The sequence below is a fragment of the Molossus molossus genome, unplaced genomic scaffold, assembly GCF_014108415.1.
Source record: "Molossus molossus isolate mMolMol1 unplaced genomic scaffold, mMolMol1.p scaffold_m16_p_1, whole genome shotgun sequence".
In the NCBI taxonomy this organism is placed as follows: domain Eukaryota; kingdom Metazoa; phylum Chordata; class Mammalia; order Chiroptera; family Molossidae; genus Molossus; species Molossus molossus.
In genome coordinates this window covers 222,763,969-222,783,237 of record NW_023425344.1, presented here as the reverse complement: position 1 = coordinate 222,783,237, position 19,269 = coordinate 222,763,969, and the positions used below count along the sequence as shown (strand labels likewise).

The following is a 19,269-nucleotide window of genomic DNA, read 5'->3' as shown; positions in this document are numbered from 1 at the left end:
TGGGAATGGCAAAGACCAGTGAGAGGGTAACCACGGATTTCAGGGAGAAAGCCAATCCTCAGCTGCACCTGCCCGTTTTGGGTTGAACGAAGGGTTCAGCTCCTGGAAAGGCTGAATATGCATTCCCCTATCCCTTTAGTTAGGTTAGTCAGGCTGGAGCTGGGAATGAATGAAATATGAGAGGGGTGTGAAGGGGTGTGAAGCTAGGACCACTCACTGCTCCCAGAGATGGGCAGAAATCTTACTTCGCTCATCCAGCCAGTATTTAAGTCTTGCTGTGTGCATTAATGTGGGGACGCAAGAAGCTTCCTGCATAGTCCTTGCATGAGGAGACAGGGCAGATGACTGAGAATACCACTGAGTGAAATACCAAGGATACAAGGCAAGGCTGTGACAAAGGCAGTGTGTGCCTGGGGATCATAGCTATGGAACAGACACGCAGGGCTAAAGCTTAAGAACAGGGAGGGAGCTGGCTATGTCCTTATGTAGCCAAAAAAGGCTCTTTGCCACTCACTCCCCAGGAACTTCCACTCTCCCTCTCTTCCTGTACCTCTACTCTCTGGTTCCTTCACACTTTAAACCTGGCTTCCAGTTTACAGTCCTCTTCTAACCTGCAGTAAGTAAAACCCCACGGGAACCAGGACAGAGTGAAAGGATATTCACTGCAACCCACCTCCCCCATGACCTCCAATTTCCACCCCTCAATGATTGCTGCAAACCTCCAGCAGTGCCCCCCAACCCCCACACACACCATCCTGGGGCTCTCAGTGTGAGTAGCCTTCTAGGCTGGTTTCCAAGGCCCCTGGGAGGAGCTGGGGAGAGGTCCAAGAGCAAGGTCAGTATTCTGAAGCAGAGGCAAATGTGATGAGATCCAGCCTGGGGTCTGAACAGCAGTTTCCCTGTGCTCTCTTCACTTCCATTTAGCCTCCTCTCTCCCCTCCTCCTCTTCTTCCAGCTCAGACCCTCCTCCCATTACCTCACACAGAGGACACAACATCTGGTCAGCCTGCTTGTCCCCTGCTGTTCTGGGCCCACCTACCCTGAGACCTGGGCTGGCGCTCTCAGGATGTAAGAAGGGGGCGGCTTGGATGAGTCCAAGGTGTGGAAACTCTCTGGGGACCTGGGGCCACCATGGTTTGGCTAGTTCCACTCTAATCTGTCAGTCCACCCAGATCCCAACACTCTGGGGTCTTTTACACAGGAGGCTTTTCCTCATCAGCATTTCTGTCCAAACATCCACAAGTGCTTTGGAACTAGTGTCCTAGTGACAGGGACCCTCAGTCCAGAAAGGGACATTCCATCTAATCAGGCTCACCCTCAGAGAGTGCAACCAGACAGGAGTCTGGGAATTGGGGGAGAGGGGCTGGGGAGAACCAGCAAGCCCTAAGATCTTCTCAGGCAAAGCTAGGAAATATGGTTCCTTTGCAGGGGATTTTTACTTTTGTCCAGCGTGGATGGGAATATGAGGGCACTTCCATACTGCCCCCCCCCCCATCACAAACATATTCTTGGGCTCAGCTGCCTCTGCACAAACATCTCGAATTCTCCACACAAGCCTTGGCCCTCCTGACCCTGCACCTCCCCAGGAACTCCTCACCCTTTTCTCTCCAGGTCCACACCTCTTCACATCAGAATGGCTGCCCGGTTCCACTCCCCACCCTCAGCCCCACACTTTGCTCTTCCTCCTCCCGGTCCTCTTCTGGCCAGGCTGCGTCCGCCCAGTGTTGGTCCCCAGGGTTGCCCAAGGTTCTCGCCCACCACCCGCCCCGGTCGGAAAAACGAAGCCTGCTGGAGCGCGCATCTCCCTCTTCGTGGGTCCCAGAGCCTCCCGCCTCAACAGGTGCCCCTGCCATAGAGCCATCACCCCGCGCCCTGGCGGAGGCGGCTGCAGGCACGCCCCCTGCAGGGCGGCGGGGACTCCGCACGCCCCAGCCCAGGTCTCCGGAGCGCCCAGGGCCCTCGCAGCTCCGCCGAGGCCCTAGCCGTGCTCTGCCGCCTTTGTTTCCCTGCTTGCCTTGACCTCTCGAGGCTGACTTCGTGAAAGGGAATCTCCAAGCCCGGGCGCAGACACTGCCTGCTCACCTGCTGTGATGGGGTGAGGGGTGCGTGCAGGACGCGACCTTTCCCCGACCCAGAGAACCCAGGGGTGTTAGTGGGAACTACTCCGTGCCAAAGAAGCAGGTTCAAGTTGACCCGGGCTAAGAAGGGGACGCAAAGCCGGGCGCAGCCCATAGCGACCCTGCCTCACCTAACGACTCTACCCTACAGCCTTGACCCCCAAGAGGTTGGAGAGGGGGTGCGGTGCGCATGGCCACCTAGGCGCTCAGTCGCACGCGGTTCCCACTGCCGGCTGGCTGCGCGCAAGGTCCGGCCGCCTTCCCAGGCGGGCGAGGCGCCGGCAACCCCCAGCCCTGGCCCGGCGGCGCAGTGCTGAGCCGCCACGTTCCCAGTCGTGCGCGCACGCCGGGCCCACCAAACTTGCAGCACTTTCTCCCAACCCCCACCCGCTGTCACTCTCCCTCCATCCGTGCACCCTGGCCTCGCTGGCCCGTTGGAGGTTGCCATAACAACGTACAGGAATGCTCCAACATATACAAAGCCAGCAGGGTGCGGCGGGCACGAAGCCCCCGGCCCGGCCCCGCGCCCTCTGCAGCAGCGCGGGGCTAGGACTTGCGCCGCGGCTCCCCGGCCGGCTGCCCCAGCGCACAGGGAGGACTCACAATGAGCGGGATGGTGCGGTCTTCGCGGAGCTGCTCCGGCCTCCCGCCGGCCCTCTGCGCGCCCCGGCCGCCTGAGGATGCTGCGTGGGCACGGTTGTCCTGCCATAAGTAGTAGAAAGTGCCCAGGATCCAGGCTACGGTCAGGATGGCGATGGCATTGGCGCGGATCTTCCTCATGGTGGGCGGGAGGGCGCCCCGAGTGGGGGCCCGGGCCGGAGAGCTTTAGGGGCCGGGGAGGAGGCGCTCGCAGCCCCAGCTGTTTGTTTTCGCTCGCGCCGGGCTGCTCAGTCCTGCAGAGCAGAAAAAGGAGAGCGGTGGGGGTTGGGGGGGTAATAGGGAGAGACAGGCGCGCGGAGCGATCCTCACGGTCCTAATGCCCTTCAGCCCCGCGCGCGCGCGCGCGTTCCCCGGACGCCCATTCATTCGCGCGCAGAGGCAGCCCCGCGCTCCAGCCCCCGCCGGCCGTCCCGGGCGCAGTGCTTCGCGAGAGAAGCGCAATGGGTGCGAAGCGGCGCGAGAGCAAGGCCCGGCGAGGCAGACGCCCGGGGCGGAATGGCGACCGGCCAGAGCTAAAACGCTCAGCGACGGAGCGCCCGGCGGCTGCCTCCGCGCGGCCTTGGTCGATCCCTCCTACCTCCACCCACCCCCGGGCCGAGCAGCCCTGAGTCACCAGCTGGAGATGCGCGACCCCGGCCCGGGCCGCGCCGCGGAGCTGCGGATCTGGGCTGCGCTTGAACTGCGCTCTGGCACGGGGTTCAAGGTGTGTTCCTCGAGTCCTTGGGGAGGGGCGGCTGGGCGGCAGGAAAGTCTCGAAGTTTGCCCTGGAATCCTCCTCGGCCTAGGATTCCAAGCCGCCCGAGGGCCCGCCCCGAGGAGGGACTGATTGGAAGCTGGTGCACTTGACATTCGAAGAGAGCGAAGGGGACGCGACGCTGCTTCACAGCCAGTGAAAGGAGAATGGGGGTACTAAACCACCCCACGTCTTCCATTGACCTGGGGCTCCCAGCTTTCATGATGCTTCCCTCCATCCTGCCTCACTGTCCCCTGGACAACCCTGAGGTATCATCACCACCATTTCATCAGGAAGAAGGGAGGCCGGCCGGAGAGGCTGGAAGATTCGCCCAGGGCCATGTGACTAATTAGTTAGTGGGCAGAGCCCAGTCTAGAAGCCATCTCTCCATCTGACACTTTGGACAAAGTACAAAATACAGTGGTGAGACAGACACAGAAATCATTGAGATTCTGCCCCAGCTGTGGCGGCACTGAGAATCCTGTATGAAGTACTTTCACTCAGGCAGAAGACAAGGTGGGCTAAATTGGTTCTAGGAGGGCAGCACAGGCCAGAGGGCATGGAACAGACACTAAATGAATAGATGTTAAATAAACAAACCAAATGGGGATCACAGAGGAAGATACAATGTACTGCAAGGTTAGGGAAGGCTTCTCACAGAAGGTGGATAAATCTTTGAATAAATTCTTAAGAGGCAGGGAAGGAGAAGGGCAGGGCGGGTATTAGCTGCATGAGTAGCTGGAGAAAAGGTTTTGAGGAGGGAAGTACTCAGTGTGTTCAAGGCAAAGAGCTCCTTGGCGTTGCTGGGGTCCAGGATGCTGGGAAGGTCTTGGTAGAAGTTGAGGTTGGCCAGGATGGACAAGTCTGGACGCAGGAGGCCCTTGAATGCCAGGGAGTTTGCTTCCTGCTGGTGCTACTGGAGACCCACAAAGGGTCCGAAATGAAGCAGCCTTAAGAATCAGGCAAACATTGGAGTCACAGCTCATGCCTTACTCTAGGCACCCCCATCGTCACCACTTATTTCCCCGTTTCTCCAGCACTGGGGACTAAACTTCACAAGTAATAGATGCAGGAATCATGGAACGGACCCAGTGGTCATGTCCTCTGTAGGAGGCCAGGGAGACCTTGCTCCTTAGGAATCTGGCCTTACACATCTCCAGACAATAAGAACTTGTAAGGGAACTTCCCTCCTGGTGTTCCCACTTCCACACAAGCTTTCAGGACAGCCAGGTTGCCATGGGCTGCTCCCCTCATCCCAGCCTGGTCTATGCATGTCTAGTTGCTTTTGGTCTTGAGATAACCAGGTGAGAAGATGTGGGTACCAAACTCATCATATTAACCCCTAGTGAAAAGCTCCAAACTCAGCCCTAGGCATGGAAGATGAAGCTGGACCATGCCAAACTGAAATCAGACTGGTGGTTTTCTGACAGCACCAGAAGGAGGGCTCTTTGAGGAGAGGAAGGAAAGTTGGAGCTGGAATTGGGCAGAATTTTGAATTTCTATAGCTCTCACCCCTTATTCCCCAGGGCTCAGTGGTGAGGATGCTACCCTCTGCACCAAAATGCCACTCCCTGGTAGCTCTGTCCCAAAGGGAAGCCTTCCCCATTCTCCCCCAACCCCCACCAGAAAACCCCACAGCAGCAGTGGCCTTTCGGGAAGGGACAGCCAACCCTTCCTTAGATGGACACAATAATTACCTGGGGGTGGGGGTAAGGGGACAAGTAATTACCATGCTCATTTGACCACAGAAATTTGACATAGAGGCTGAGTGATGGACCTCAAGCCACAGACACTGGAAAAGATGGGAACTAGCAGCAGCTACCTTGGCTACAGCCTAGTCTTTCTTCCAGAGTCTAATTCCAAATAGACACAGAGCTGAGCCTCAGTGTCCGAGGTAGATTTCCATGTTCAGAGATGATGGTGAGCATTGTTTCCACTCTCGTCCTAGGAATGATTCCAGCAGAACCATAGAATCAAAGCGACACCTAAGAGACAGTATTGCCTAACATTCGTTGAACTTGGAAGACAACAAGCGTGATAATAATAGCTACAGTTCACTGAGTGCCAGCTGCTGTGCTGGCATCTCACACACATTATCTCTAACACACCCACAACCCGCAGATGAGGACCTGGAGGCTCAGTGAGGCTCTTGATGGCAGAGTCCTACAGCAGGTAAGTGGTGGGGCTGGGTTTTGGTCCATTTTCCATGCCCGGGTCCGGGCACTAGTGCAGGGCTTCTAGTGGCACACTAGTGTCCTGGGCAGTCTGCAGGGTGGTCAGAAGTTCAGTATGCAGGGACCTTACTTCCTCTTCTAAGCCTCCATTTTCTCCTCTGTAAAAGGAGGGTGTGGAGAGATGTCGTCTAAGTTTCCTCCAACTGCGCTATTTTAGACTTCCAGTTCCTTGGGCGTGTTCTCCCTGTGGCATTGCTTTTGGGCATGATCCCCTTCTCTTTAACACTGCTTAAGCCAGCACTCAGGTAAGCTCAGCAAAGTGCCATGTGTCCCTGGTGCTCCCAGAGGCCCCAGGGGACGGTCTGCCTCTGCATTTGATGTGGAATTTGGGAGGCAGGTGGATAACGGGAGAAAGGGTATATACCTCAGTGTAAGACCTTGGTCTGGAGTCTGACAGTCTGAATTCAAATGCTGGTTCAGTCACATATTAGGAGAGTGACTTAGGCACATTCTTCACCTCTCTTAGCCTCAGTTTCCTCAACGGTAAAGTGGGGCATGACAGCACTGCTGGGAAAGGCAGGATGAAATAAAGCATGTAAAATCCAGTGCTTGGTGACTGGCCCAGTTCCCTGGAGGCCCAGTCACGGGTGCTGCGGCTGCTGCTGGGTGAGGGGGACTCTAGAAGGGCCTGCCCAGGACACACACAGGATTGCTGACCCGTGCTGGTAGAGTACAGGTCCCAGGCAGGCCTCTTCAGCCACACTCATGGTCCAACAAGGACAACTGCCTGCCCTGCAGATGGGTGGCCACCTCTTCCCGAATTTCTGCTGAATAGACCCAAGGCAGGGCTGGAGGGTTGCGGGGGTTGGCGTGCAGGGCCCCAGCCTCTGCTGGTGTCTATTCTTAATGGCATACCCATTGCCCTTGAGACCTTGGGTCAGCTCAGAAGCCTCTTGTCCTTCTGCAGCTGCAGTGGGGCCCAGAAGGTGGGTGAGGGGAACAGCTTAGACTCCCATGTCTGCTCTAAGCAGGAAAGGAAGTAGGGATGGTGGACAGAACATATGTTATCATGCATCAGGCACTGTGCCGATACATGATCTCAGAATACTCCCACAACCCTGGTGTGACCATCGCCACTTCACAGAGCAGAGACTGATGTCTGCAGAGGTCAGGCAGCTACCAAGTGGTGCATCTGCTATCCACTGACAGGTGACCGCATTTAATGCACCAGTCTATGTAAGGAACAGTTATTTATAAGTTTACATAAACTGTGATAGACTGAGAAGACCTGGCTCTTTGAAAGGAACTCGAAGAGTCGTCTTTTTTTTTTTTTTTTTTTTATCCTCACCCGAGGACATTTTTCCATTTTTTGTTCAGATAGAGCGGGAGGGAGAGAGAGGAAGAGAGAGAGAGAGAAACATCGACGTGAAGGGACACATTGAGTGGCTGCCACCCACACGACCAACCAGGACCGGGGACAAACTGCAACCGAGGTACGCGCCCTTAGCGGGAACCGAACCCGGGTCTCTCCGGACCGCAGGCCAACGCTCTAACCGCTGAGCCAAACTGGCCAGGGCAACCATGGCTTTTCATACCAGTTTCTGCCACTGGAATGTCAGCTCCATGAGGGCAGGGGTGCTGATATGTCTTGGTCATCGCTGTCTCCCCTGTGCTTAGAACAGTGCTTGGCATATAGTGGCACACAGTACATGCTCACTAAGTATTTGTTGACGGAAGGAAGGGGGAGAAAGAAGGAGACAGAGCTAAGGAAAAGGATAGGGTAGCTCTGTGAAACATGCACTTCTCTCTCAAGTCAAGCACTTGAGAGTCAGGTGCAGGGACAGAGCCCAGAAAAAAGGAGGGATGCATCTAGGGTCAGTGTGGGCCAGTGTAGTGAGTAACCCTGGTCCCCTAACAGTGCTTCCTCAGAAGCAGCTGGCTCCCTCCCCCAACCATGGGCCGGAGGCCAAACCCTGCTGCCCCAGGATGAGGGGGTGAGAAAGTTCTCTGTAGTCCCATAAGAAGTCAGGGAAGGAATGACCTCAATTTGGTGGATAACTGCAGAAACTATGAATATTACTGATAATGAAATAGCCCAGCTGTTGCACTTGGGAATAATAGGATTGCAGAGTCTGAGGGCTACTTAGAAATGTATCAGTGCTTTTTTCTTAACAAGTTATTTCTATGAAGGAGAAATGCATACATAAAGCCAGCTGGTCAGCAGAATTGGTCCAGAGGTAGAGCAATGTCCAAGTCCTTCCTGACCTCCCCAACTCCACCATCTTCTTTTTGGTCCCTTCTCCTCCTCCACAACCTCTGTGGAGTTGAGTGGCAGAGGACCTCAGAGCAGACCATATGACCCAAAAGGCTAGGCCAGTGTCTGTCACATGTCTGAACTCCCTTGAATGGGAATTCCTCTGAGCAGGGCCTGCAGCCCTCTTTTTTGTATCACCAGTTCCTAGCACTCCTTAGGCATCATGGCAGCACTCACTAAATATCTGTGCAACAAGCATGGCCGGTGTGGCTCAGTGGATTGAGTCCAGTCCCCATGGACTGAGAGGTCCCGGTTCGATTCCTGGTCAGGGCACATGCCCCCGTTGCAGGCTCCATCCCCAGTAGGGGGCGTGCAGGAGGCAGCCGGTAGATGTTTTTCTCTCACTGATGTTTCTATCTCTCTCTCCCTTCCTCTCTCTCTAAAAAATCAATAAAAATCTATTTAAAAAAAAAAAAAAAGAAAATATAGCCCTGGCTGGTTTGGCTCAGTTGTTAGAGCATCAGCCCATGGACAAATGAGTCACAGGTTCAATTCCAGTCAAGGGCAAATACCTCGGTTGCGATTTGTCCCTGGCCCTGGTTGGGGTCATGTGGGAGGCAGCCACTTGAAGTGTCCCTTTCACGTTGATGTTTCTCTCTCTCTCTCTCTTCCTCTCTCCCCTTCCCACTCTATCTGAACAAAAATAGAAAAATTTCCTCAGGTGGGGATTAAAAAAAAGAAAGAAAAAATAATATTTGTGCAACAAGTAAATGAATGAATAAATACCTGAATAAAGGAAAAGGCAGTAAGCTGCTGCTTCTACCCATTCTGTCCCATGAAAATGCCACATAGCCTAGTCAGATTATAAAGCCAATGCCTGTTTGCCCAGTGGGGGTGGTATTTCCAAGTCCCTTTTATTCCTTTCCTTCTTGAATACCTATGATGCTAGGCACTTGTAGGTTCTAGGAATAGAAAAATGAACAAAACCTGATCCCAGCTTCTGAGGGGCCCAGTAACGGATAACGGAGAAATACACACAAATGGTCAAGATCATATAGTAAAAGTTCCATAAAAGCCCAAAGGGGGCTTCTTCACAAGGAAGAAGTCATCTGAGAGCTGAGACTTACAGGACAAACAGGGGGGCAAGATGTGGAAAGGAATTCTGGGAAGAGGAAGAGACAAACAAAGGAATGAACTAAGATGTGGAAGTGTATGGAAGCTGAGGAACGGTGAGTGGTTTGGTGTGTATGGTGCTGGGGGTGGTGCTGGTAATGAGGTTAGACAGGCAGGTGTGGACCAGGTAACTGACATCTGCTATGCCTGTGTAAGAAGTTTAGACTTATTCTCGTAAGCCACGGAGAACCACCCAAGATTTTGAAACAAGGAATGAAACAGTCAGTTATAAATGTTCATGAGGAGGCTGAAGACTAGAGGCAGGGCATCGTGATGATATTGCAACAGTCCAAGCCAGCAATTCTGTGGGCCTGCGTTAGTGCAGAAACACTGGAACAGAAGAGAAAGAAGGCAGACTCCAAGGATTTGGTGATCATCTGGAGGTGGAGAGGAGAAAAAGGATTTGAGACCAATGTAAATTTCCTGTGTAGGAGACAAGTGCTTTGGTGTAAGGTAATCATTAACCGAAATGGGGAATGCAGGAAGAGGTGCAGATTTGGGAGGCGTGTTCGGCTGAACTTGACTTCTCCATTCAGGAAGGCAGCTGTAAATCCAGGTCTGGTGCTCAGAAAGAGGAGTGGAAGAGGCCAGTCAGGTAGAGACAAGACAACCAAAATACAAGTGGGGCAGAGACGTTGCTGGCGGTTTCCCACGCACCCAGCACCTAGGCGGGGGAAAGGCCATGCTCATCAGAGATGAGGACTTCTGGATCCCTCAGGAGAAGATGAGGAGGCAGAGCACTGGGAATTTTTGTTGTTGTTCTGCCTCCATCAGCTGCCCTGATTCAAGGCCCTGAACCCAGGCTCTTGAGAGTACTCTTTTCTTTATCAAGGACCTCATCATCTGGTACATATCAGGATGGACCCCACACCTAGGGCTGCAACAAAATTTGGCTCAAAAAGAGGTCAGATGATAAGACCTGAATTGAAGACAGAGATCTGAATCGAAGGGACCCAGGTCCTGGTCCTGCACTTCCTTCAGTCTAACAGTGCCTATAATTGATACTTTCATTTTTCTTGAGAAACTGGGAAGGAGAAATGAAGAGAATGTTCCCAGGATTGGTATGTATTTTGAAGCTCTCAGCAAGGCTGAAAATATCCATCGATATATTTTGAAGTATAATTTCTAGTCCCTTACCAGACAAAATAATTGAACAGGAAGGAAAAGCTGTTAATGCAGGAGGTGTGTAAGAAGAGCCACACTGCCTGGAAACGTACCATTGCAAAGCAATTGAGAGTTTTTACAGCCACTGTTTACAGTCATACATGTCCCCTCTCACGGAGCCACCCTCTGAAGCCATGAAAAGGCCCATCATTCTTGCTTGAATACTGAAACTGTTCACAGTGTCTGAAGCTGCAGTCAAAGCAAAGGGAATTTAAAAAACAAACATACAAAAAACATCCTGCCATTTTGTCAGCATATAAATCTTGGGGAGTCTTCTCCTGGTAGGTGGTATAAACAGTTGGGACTGTCCGGGCTCATGGAGCCAGTAATGGCGGAGCTCTGTAATGGCACATCCTCCCTCTCCCTTGGCATCCTGGCCCCGTGTCCACGCACAGGCTGTCCTCTTATTCTAGTTTAGCTTGGCATTTCTCCCTCCAGCCCAACAAACACAGGCCTGCCTCTGCCTCCAGCCCTGGACAGGAGGTCCGCAGGGTGCAAGTTCTTCAGCAGAGGGATGGTGGTGTGCTGCCTCTAGGCAGACAATAGACCTGACCAATTTTCACCTTGTTTCCTGTCAGTGCGTGCGTGCATGCGTGTGTGTGTATGTGTTGTGTGCACGATGCTGTTTTCCAATTGGAATTTGACTTCAGGTTTTTGACTTAAGGTTGTTCTTGGAATTACCAATTTCTTTCGCTGTATTTGTGTCCACTGATAAAGATTTCTAAATCTATGTCCAGTCATTTGTCCTTTCTTCAGTTTCTGAGTCACATAGTTTTCTAAAGGCCAGTACCTAGATGGAACATTTAGGAAGGAAGCAGTGCTTGAGTCTGGCGCCTTAGACCACTCAGCCATCCTCACACACCCTAGATGGAACATTTAGTATGTCCTTAAGCAAGGGGGACGATTAGGAGGTGGGAAACCTGGGTGTGTACCACAGCTCGCTTGGTGACATTGGAAAGTCACCTGGACCTGTTTCTTATGTTTAAAATGCAATCTTCGGTACAAAAGGACTTGGAAAGTCCTTTCTAGTGCTAGCATTTTAGGATTCTATTCATTTATTTTAATATTTTAAACCACTTCCTGCCCCAGCAAGGATTACTGGCAATAAACTGAGATACAGTTTTCTTTATTATCATTTGGTCCCCCTGCATGTATTACATACATACATATACATCCCCGAAATGTAAAATATTCCATTGGATCAATCTGAAAACTTCTGGATCACAGCATACTTAAAAAGGAGAAATCAGAATAATGCACAAGACGTTGGCACGTCCAGGGATGCCTTCAAGGAGGGGAACTTGAGAACAGGAGAAGACTTTTCACTGTGTATTTTGTGCCTTTTGAATTTTTTGCCACATGCATTTATTACCTCCTCCATTAATTTATTTTACACAAAAGAAGATTTTTCCTTTTTCTTTCTTCTGCCACAGGCCTTTCTACAGCTCAGTTCCTGGGGGAGAAGAGCCCATGATGGAGCTGGCATCACAAGCTGGAAGCTACTCCTCAACCCAGACCCTGCCTAAGACCAACTCCAGCCGTTGGCCAACAGCCCTGCTCCCCTGGCTGCCCCACGTGCCGGAGGGGTTCCGTGGGTGCGTACCACTGCTGGCCGCCTTGCTGCTGACTCTGGCTGGGCTGTTAAGCTGGTACAGGGACTTCATTCAAGGTGTTCCAGTAAGGGCTGGCTCTCCGGGCTCCAGCAGCCAGGTGGGCAAAGGAGCCTGAGAGTTCAGCAAAAGGGGACGTGCATCCAGCCTTAACTTCTCCAGATCCTGCCATTTCCTTTCAAAGATACACTGCCTTTTGTTTTGTTTTCTGCTAATACAGTGATACCTCGGTTCTCGAACATAATTCGTTCCAGGAGGACGGTCGAGAACCGAGGTATCACTGTATAACATGAGGACAGGAACATGAAAGAGAAATGAGCACAAGGGCCAGAGATGTGTGGGGAGAAAGGGTCCTGAAGGCTCCCTTTCCTCCTGGCCCTGATCCACCACTTGCCTCTACTTGACAGAGCTGGGCTGCAACGTCTGCAGGCCCCACTTCCTGGTTTTCATCCCCAGTGCCAGCTCCTCCACAGCTTTCTCTCAGGACATCTAGCTGCCACCTGGCCTTCCTCTTCTGCCTCCTTTTCTGATCATCACCTGGATGGGTGTGAGCCCATCGCATCTGAGTCCCCTACTTCCCTCTCCTCCTCTCATTTCTCCAATCCCTCCTCCGCTGGCTTACCTATTGCACCGCTACTCTGCCCAGAAACAGCTGCCACCTTAAGGTCCATTTCCCAGACAGGTGCTGTCACCTGTCCTCCACTGCATTGGTCAAGGTAGGTTCCTCCTACCCTCCACTCACATGCCTTGCACCCAACTTCTTTCCAGGCCATGGGATGATGGGGGCAAGAGGACAATTGAGAAGCCATGGCAGAGTCAGACGAGGAGCAGCAGACGGAGATGTGCACATGGCAGAGTGGACACAAACAGACTCCAAGACTGGAAAGATTCAGCACGTGAGGAAAGCAGCTGCGGGCGGGGGAAATGAAGCAGAGCGTGAAAACCAGCAAAGTGTAATAAGTACTGAGACCAGAAAGCCTGAGGAGAACCCATCCAGGGAGCGGTGAGAGGACGACTGACATCCTTGGCGCTCCGGCGAAGACGAGAAGCAGGAGGGCGGGGTGGTCGGGATCCGAGGGGCTGGGAGCCAGAGGAATGGCGCAACAGAAACCTCGCAGGGAGGGTCACTCACCTCCCAAGCTGCTGGACTTATTGGCTATAGCAAGCAGAATCTATTTAAAACATACCAGGCATTTTGCCTCATTCAGTTTCCCTGCCCAGAAAGGGCTGGAGCCAAAGGCTTAGGGAACCACTCCAGCATTAGGACCCTGCACGGACCACAGGGCCGAGACTATGAAGATCCCTGCCCCATCTGGGGATCACCTGCCTCTCCACCCCCCACATAAGCTGCCAGGCCACTAAACTCACAGCATATTGATCACAGTCCCAAAGGTCACTTGTGCTTCCACTCCACAAGAAAGGACTCGGTGAGTTCCTTCATTCTGTCTTCAAGCTTGTCAGAAAGCAGATGCTGCTCAAATGTGGCATCTGCTCTGAAGGACTGAAAGGGAGCTCTCCCACCAGTGGGAATATTCTTGATGATGGCTGGAGAGGCCTGGGGTGATTTGATTACAGCAAGACAAAGAAGAGAGCATGAACGGACATTAAGGATAAAATGGCCCCAGGGAAACCATATGGAACTTGAATTGGAAACACCGAGAGTCCCTCTCCTTTCCCTGGACTGTGACTCTTTGGGAAGCTCTAATCTGGAGAAGAGCTGACTCTATCCACCTGCCAAAGGGGAGGTAAAATAAGGCTGGGAGCCGCGGGGTGGTGGTGGTGGTGGTGGTATGTGTGTGTGTAAGAGATAAACCACAGAACTTATATACATGTATGTGTAACCATGGATATAATGCTGGGAGTGGAACTGGTAGGAGGGTGTCAATGAGGGGGAAAAGGAGAAACATCTGTAACAAAAATAAATAAATAAGGCTGGGAGCTAGGAGCAGTGGCCAAGGAAAGCCATCCATGTAAGCTCTGTTTTTCTCTCTGACTGAGAAGGTTGAGAATGAGAGGTTCTTCCTTCCCTGGCTGTTCAGCCCATAAGTTGTATAAAATACTGCTCTGCATGAGATTTATGAGTGACTTATTGGTTTATGATCAAATCGAATTTTGCCTGCCAGAGAAGTTGGCTTTTCAAAATAAATCTGAGATCAATCCTATGTTTAAAGAGGAGGCTTGTGGAGGTGACTAATCATCCCGGTTCATGTCATAACTTTGGAATTTTGATTGTCTGATTTGGGTCGATGTGGGGGTGAGGGTGGGACTGTGTATAGATCCACCTGTAGCGTGCTTTCAGATGGCAGTCAAGCCTTAGTTTAAACAAACAAAAAACTTAACAGATCGGTATGTGCAGGAATTACAGCTGAAGAAATAGGAATTAAAAAAACATGTTATTATATAGCCCTGGCCAGTTTGGCTCAGCGGTTGAGCGTCAACCTGCGGAACAGAGAGTCCCGGGTTCGGTTCCCGCTAGGGGCACGTACCACCAAAAAAACCAACCAAACAAAACATGTTATTGTGGAAAATTTCAAATATCAGAGAGACCTGGGTTTGGTTCCCGCTAGGGACACATACCTCAGTTGCAGTCTGTCCCCAGCCCCAGTTGGGGTCATGTGGGTGGCAACCAGTCGATTTATCTCTCTCACGCCAATGTTTCTCTCTCTCTCTTTCTCCCTCTCTCCCTTCTGCTGTATCTGAAGATAAATGCAAAAATGTCCTCGGGTGAGGATAAAAAACAAAATAAAGTAAAAAATAAAAGTAACTTGTTTAAAACAAATATGAACTTTGCAGTCACCAAGCCCACTAAGAGTGACCAAAGGGTTAACTGCCTGGACTCGGAACCACCAACTCTCCATCACACTTTGACCTGGATGTGCTGTCTTACAGTAATTTGCTCAGCTTGATGAATGTACAACTTTCTAATCATCAGGAGAGATATTTCAGGTAAAAAAAAAAACACACCAAGAAAACAAAAACCAGCCCTTAATGATTACATAGATGTATACATTTGTCAAAATTTCACCAACATTTGTACACTTTACTATATGTTCATTATACTACAATTCAATAAAGTATTATTAACAACAAAAATCTCAGCCCTTATGTACAAATAAGGCAAAGAATTGGTGGAGGGGCAGGATATTGGGTTGGTGGTTCACAAAAAGCTGTTGTTTGGGGAAAACAACACGTTGCGGACTTTTTGCAGAAATTTGCTCTTTGGAAACCGCCACTACGCCATGTGCTTTTGGTTAAGCATTCCACGGCTGAAACGCAACTCTGCTGAAATGCCGAGAGGATGAGGCAAAATCTTGGCCAAGGTCAAGCTGTGCTGATGGTTTGAGAGGGGATGGCAGCCAACTGCTGTGCACTTGTATAACATTTAAAAAAGAAAAACTAACCTCGAGTCATCTTCTCTCCTTTTCTGAGCCAACTTGAGTCCTGCTCGTTGTGTCCAAGAACTCAGAGGAAGCGTGTGTGCTAGAGCTAGGCCTACTCGTCCTCCAGCGCCAAACATGCAGATCTTGATTAAAAAGAAACTAGGCCAACTGAGCAGGGCTCCAGTTAGCCCTATGGGCTATAACGGAAGATGTCCGAGTTTTAGATAAAGTTAAGGTCCATTTAGGAGAGGGCAAAGAAAAATACTTTAGCCTCCCTTTTGGCTCTCTCGTCACTTTTTCTGTAATAACCACCAGTTTGGTAGAAAATGGGGGCTCACAGATGTGGAGGTAATTACTGTAACAAGAGCTTCGGGCTGAGTGTACTTGTCACAAATTTATGCTACGCAAAGAAAAGTCAGTACACCATACCTTCTCTGGGACTGAAAAGAAGCACAATGATGGACTGGAAATATATTTTCTACCCAGTTACAGGGAATGGATACATAGAGAAATGTCTTTTAGCAGCTTATAAAATACAAAGTTTACAATTTGCACATGACTGTCTAGCCTGGCAAAGGTAAGCAGGACAAAGTCCAACGCAATCCAGGATTGTACAAAATGCAGGCCCCAGAGACTTCCCAGCCCTCCCTGTGAGTTCGTGTCTTAAAATTCATGATGGATAACAATGTGTTAACAGTGTGGGCCCATCAAATTTTCTTAGGCGGTCATGACAACATAAGAGAATATTTTTTAACTCACTGGTTTAATGTTTTCCTTTTAAAGTACCCAATTCTCTATAAAGTATAGTCTTAATTTCTTCTATCCTTAAAATGAGAAGCAGTCCCTCTTTTTTTCCTCAATATCCTCTCATCTACAATGCTTGGCAAACTAGCCTCATTTCCATTCTATGCTTATCTCTTATTAAACCTTACAGCACTAGCAATGTGGCTGAAGATAAAGATTCCTCTCCTTTCTCTACTGTTAAATACTGAACTGAGTGGGAACGTGCATTCCCCGAGGCCACACGTAGAGCACAGCAGTGGTGACAAGAGCATTTTCCCGAGGTAGAGTTCCGATGGAGGCAGCGGGCTTCTCCCTGGTCGGTGGGGGGCCGGGGGGCCAGGAGGCCGGGGTGTGGCACCCTGCTCCCCTCATTCCCCTCCTCTCCCTGCCGGGGCAGGATGATAGTGTGCCACGAGGCAGAAGGCACACAGCACCCAAGGGAAAGTGCCACATAAAGAAGCAGTGAGATGAATTACAGAATGCTACAGCTAAGAAGCCCCCAACAGCACCTCTAATTCCAACTCCTAATTTTACTGGTAAATAAGGGAGTCCAAAAAGTTAAGTGATGGGTCCAAAGATACACAGTGGATAGCCAGACCCAGAACCCAGCGCATGACAGAAGTGAGTATAGGAAAAAGCAAAATATAAAGTTCATGGACTACACCCCCATCACCCCCACCAAAAAAATGTACCTCTTTTAAAACAACTCATGTCTCCATTTCCCATTTCTTTTCAGCCCCATTAGCTTACTAAGCTCAAATTTCTGATTCTTATCCAGGACTTAACAGAGACCCTGGTGGCCTAAGCAGTCAGAAGCCCAAAGGTGCCCCAGCATGTTGCAGCCTGGGAAGGGATATCTTTGAGAAGCAGTAGAATATAAGTAGCCTCTTCAACTCAGAAATATTTTGGACCACATGTCATGCTTATAATAATGCCAACTCTAAACTCAGCTGGCAGAAAGGCAACAGGCTACTCATTTAGCAAGAGAGAAAAATTTAAGAATTAATAACAATGCCCGGCTGGTGTGGCTCAGTGGTTCAGCATTGTCCCATGCACCAAGAGGCTGCTGGTTTGATTTCCAGTCACGGCACATGCCTGGGCTGTGGGCCTGATCCCTAGTGGGGGGCGTGCAGGTAGCGGCCAATCGATGTTCTCGCTCATCAATTCTATCTTTCCCTCTCCCTTCCTCTCTCTCTAAAACCAATAAAGAAAAATTATTAGAAAAAAAAAAAAGAATAACAAGTAAGGAAGGAGGGAAATGCTTTGAGTTTAGTCTGGAAGGTATGAGATTAAGTGCCTTCATTCAGTCCGAGCAGAGAATGACCGTTTAAGGCAGAGGGGTCCACACTGAAGAGGGTACAAGCCAGGCTGCACGAACTAGGTTTTTTGACAATCCCTATTCCTGTACAAATGAAGTCAGTTCTTGATTATCCCTTAATGATATCCATTCGATCCCACCACCCACAGTGTGTAGGTACCTCCAACGAGTTGTCCACAGAAAGAGCTGATGAGAAGAAAACAATGGTCTAATGTACTTCCCAGCTTCCCAAATAACGTGTTAGCATTTAAGCAAAGACCTTGGTGCCTCAAGCAAAGGGAGTGACTAAGGCATCTCTAAGTAGGCTAGTGGGACAGGTACTTTTGAACAAGTGGGCCACTGGCAAGTCAGCCCTGCTCTATCGCCTGATGCTCCAGGACTGGTATCCAGCATAAGGAGGCAACTTGATGAATACCTGAAAATTATAGCTGAATTCTAAAATAAAAACATTTGGGCCCTGGCCAGTTGCTCAGTGGTTAGAGCGTCAGCCCACGGACCAAAGGGCTGCAGGTTAAATTCCTGGTCAAGGGCACGTACTCGGGCAGCAGGTTCGATCCCAGGTCAGGGTCATGCAGGAGGCAATCAATCAATGTGTCTCTCTCACACTGATGTTTCTCTCACTCTCTTTCTCCCTCTCTTCCACTCTATCTAAAAATCAATGGAAAAATATCCTTGAGCAAGGATTAACAACAACAAAAAATAATGAATAAATAAAATAAAAAACATTTGGGGGACTATGTATTATTTTTATGTTATTCAGATCGAGAGTTAATCATAACAAGAATCATTCTTATACCTTCTTTCAGCTTATCTCATCCAAGAGAAACTGATTCTTACTGTTTTCCTAAGGGATTAGGTACTCTAAAAATGACCATCTACACAACAGAAAAGACAAAAAATCAGCAAGAGGAATCCTTTTTTTTTTTTTAATTTTTTATTTATTTTTTTAATTAATTAATTTATTTTTATCCTCACCCGAGGACATTTTTCCATTTTTTGTTCAGGTAGAGTGGGAGGGAGAGAGAGGAACAGAGAGAGAGAGAGAAACATCAATGTGAAAGGAACACATCGAGTGGCTGCCACCCGCACAACCGACCAGGGCTGGGGACAAACTGCAGCCGAGGTACGCGCCCTTAGCGGGAACCGAACCCGGGTCTCTCAGGACCGCAGGCCGACGCTCTAACCGCTGAGCCAAACCGGCCAGGGCAAGAGGAATCCTTTTAAAATATATAGTAATTAGTAAACTAGCAAACTGAGAAACTATCGCCTTTAAAAAAACAGAGTGATACCTCTCATGAGGATGAGACATATTGAAGGGGGAAAAAGGAATAAAGGATAAATGGGTGAATAAAAAATTCAGAGAGGCAAGGTAAACTAAGAATTTAAATTATAGTCAAATGTTAGGGTCCCAAACTAACAGGCAGAATAGAAAGCTGAACAAAAGCTCTTTCTGCCTGCTGGGTTCCTAAGCGTTTCAAATGAGGGATTAAAATGGCTTTATTTCAACAGAACACATTTTGTCATCTGATCTCTGTCCGTGACATGGGTAAGAATAAGTAACTTATGGCTGCACTCTTAAGTGGCAACAAATCCCTGAATATTGGGCTTTGTTCACTTCAGGACAGCAAATCACTAATTGCTTGTCTAGCAGAAAAAAAAAAATCTGTGTATAACTTTTATTTTAAAATAAAAACTTCTATTTTTAAATAAAAATTTTTATTTTTAATTACTTTTACATTTTTATTTTAAAACAGGCAGTTTTTCCAAAAAACTGACTGCATGGGGAAAATTAAGCAATAAAGGGTGGGGCACAGAAGGGAAGCAGAGGAAAGACTGAGCCCACAAACATAATGAACAGGCACATGTGGAGAGGCCCTTGCTAGGACGCTGTCCTCTCATCCCA

The 19,269-nt window shown here is 49.8% G+C and overlaps 1 protein-coding gene across 1 annotated transcript in view; it reads right to left on the bottom strand.

Annotated features, from left to right (window-relative positions):
• The window catches only part of GALNT16 (polypeptide N-acetylgalactosaminyltransferase 16), a 92,905-nt gene extending 89,913 nt beyond the window's left edge, over nt 1-2,992 (bottom strand). Inside the window, exon 1 of the mRNA XM_036274146.1 lies at nt 2,721-2,992. Coding sequence (XP_036130039.1) covers nt 2,721-2,897 — 177 coding nt within the window. The 5' untranslated portion in view covers nt 2,898-2,992. The remainder of the gene's footprint in view (nt 1-2,720) is intronic.
• Nucleotides 2,993-19,269: the final 16,277 nt, after the last annotated feature.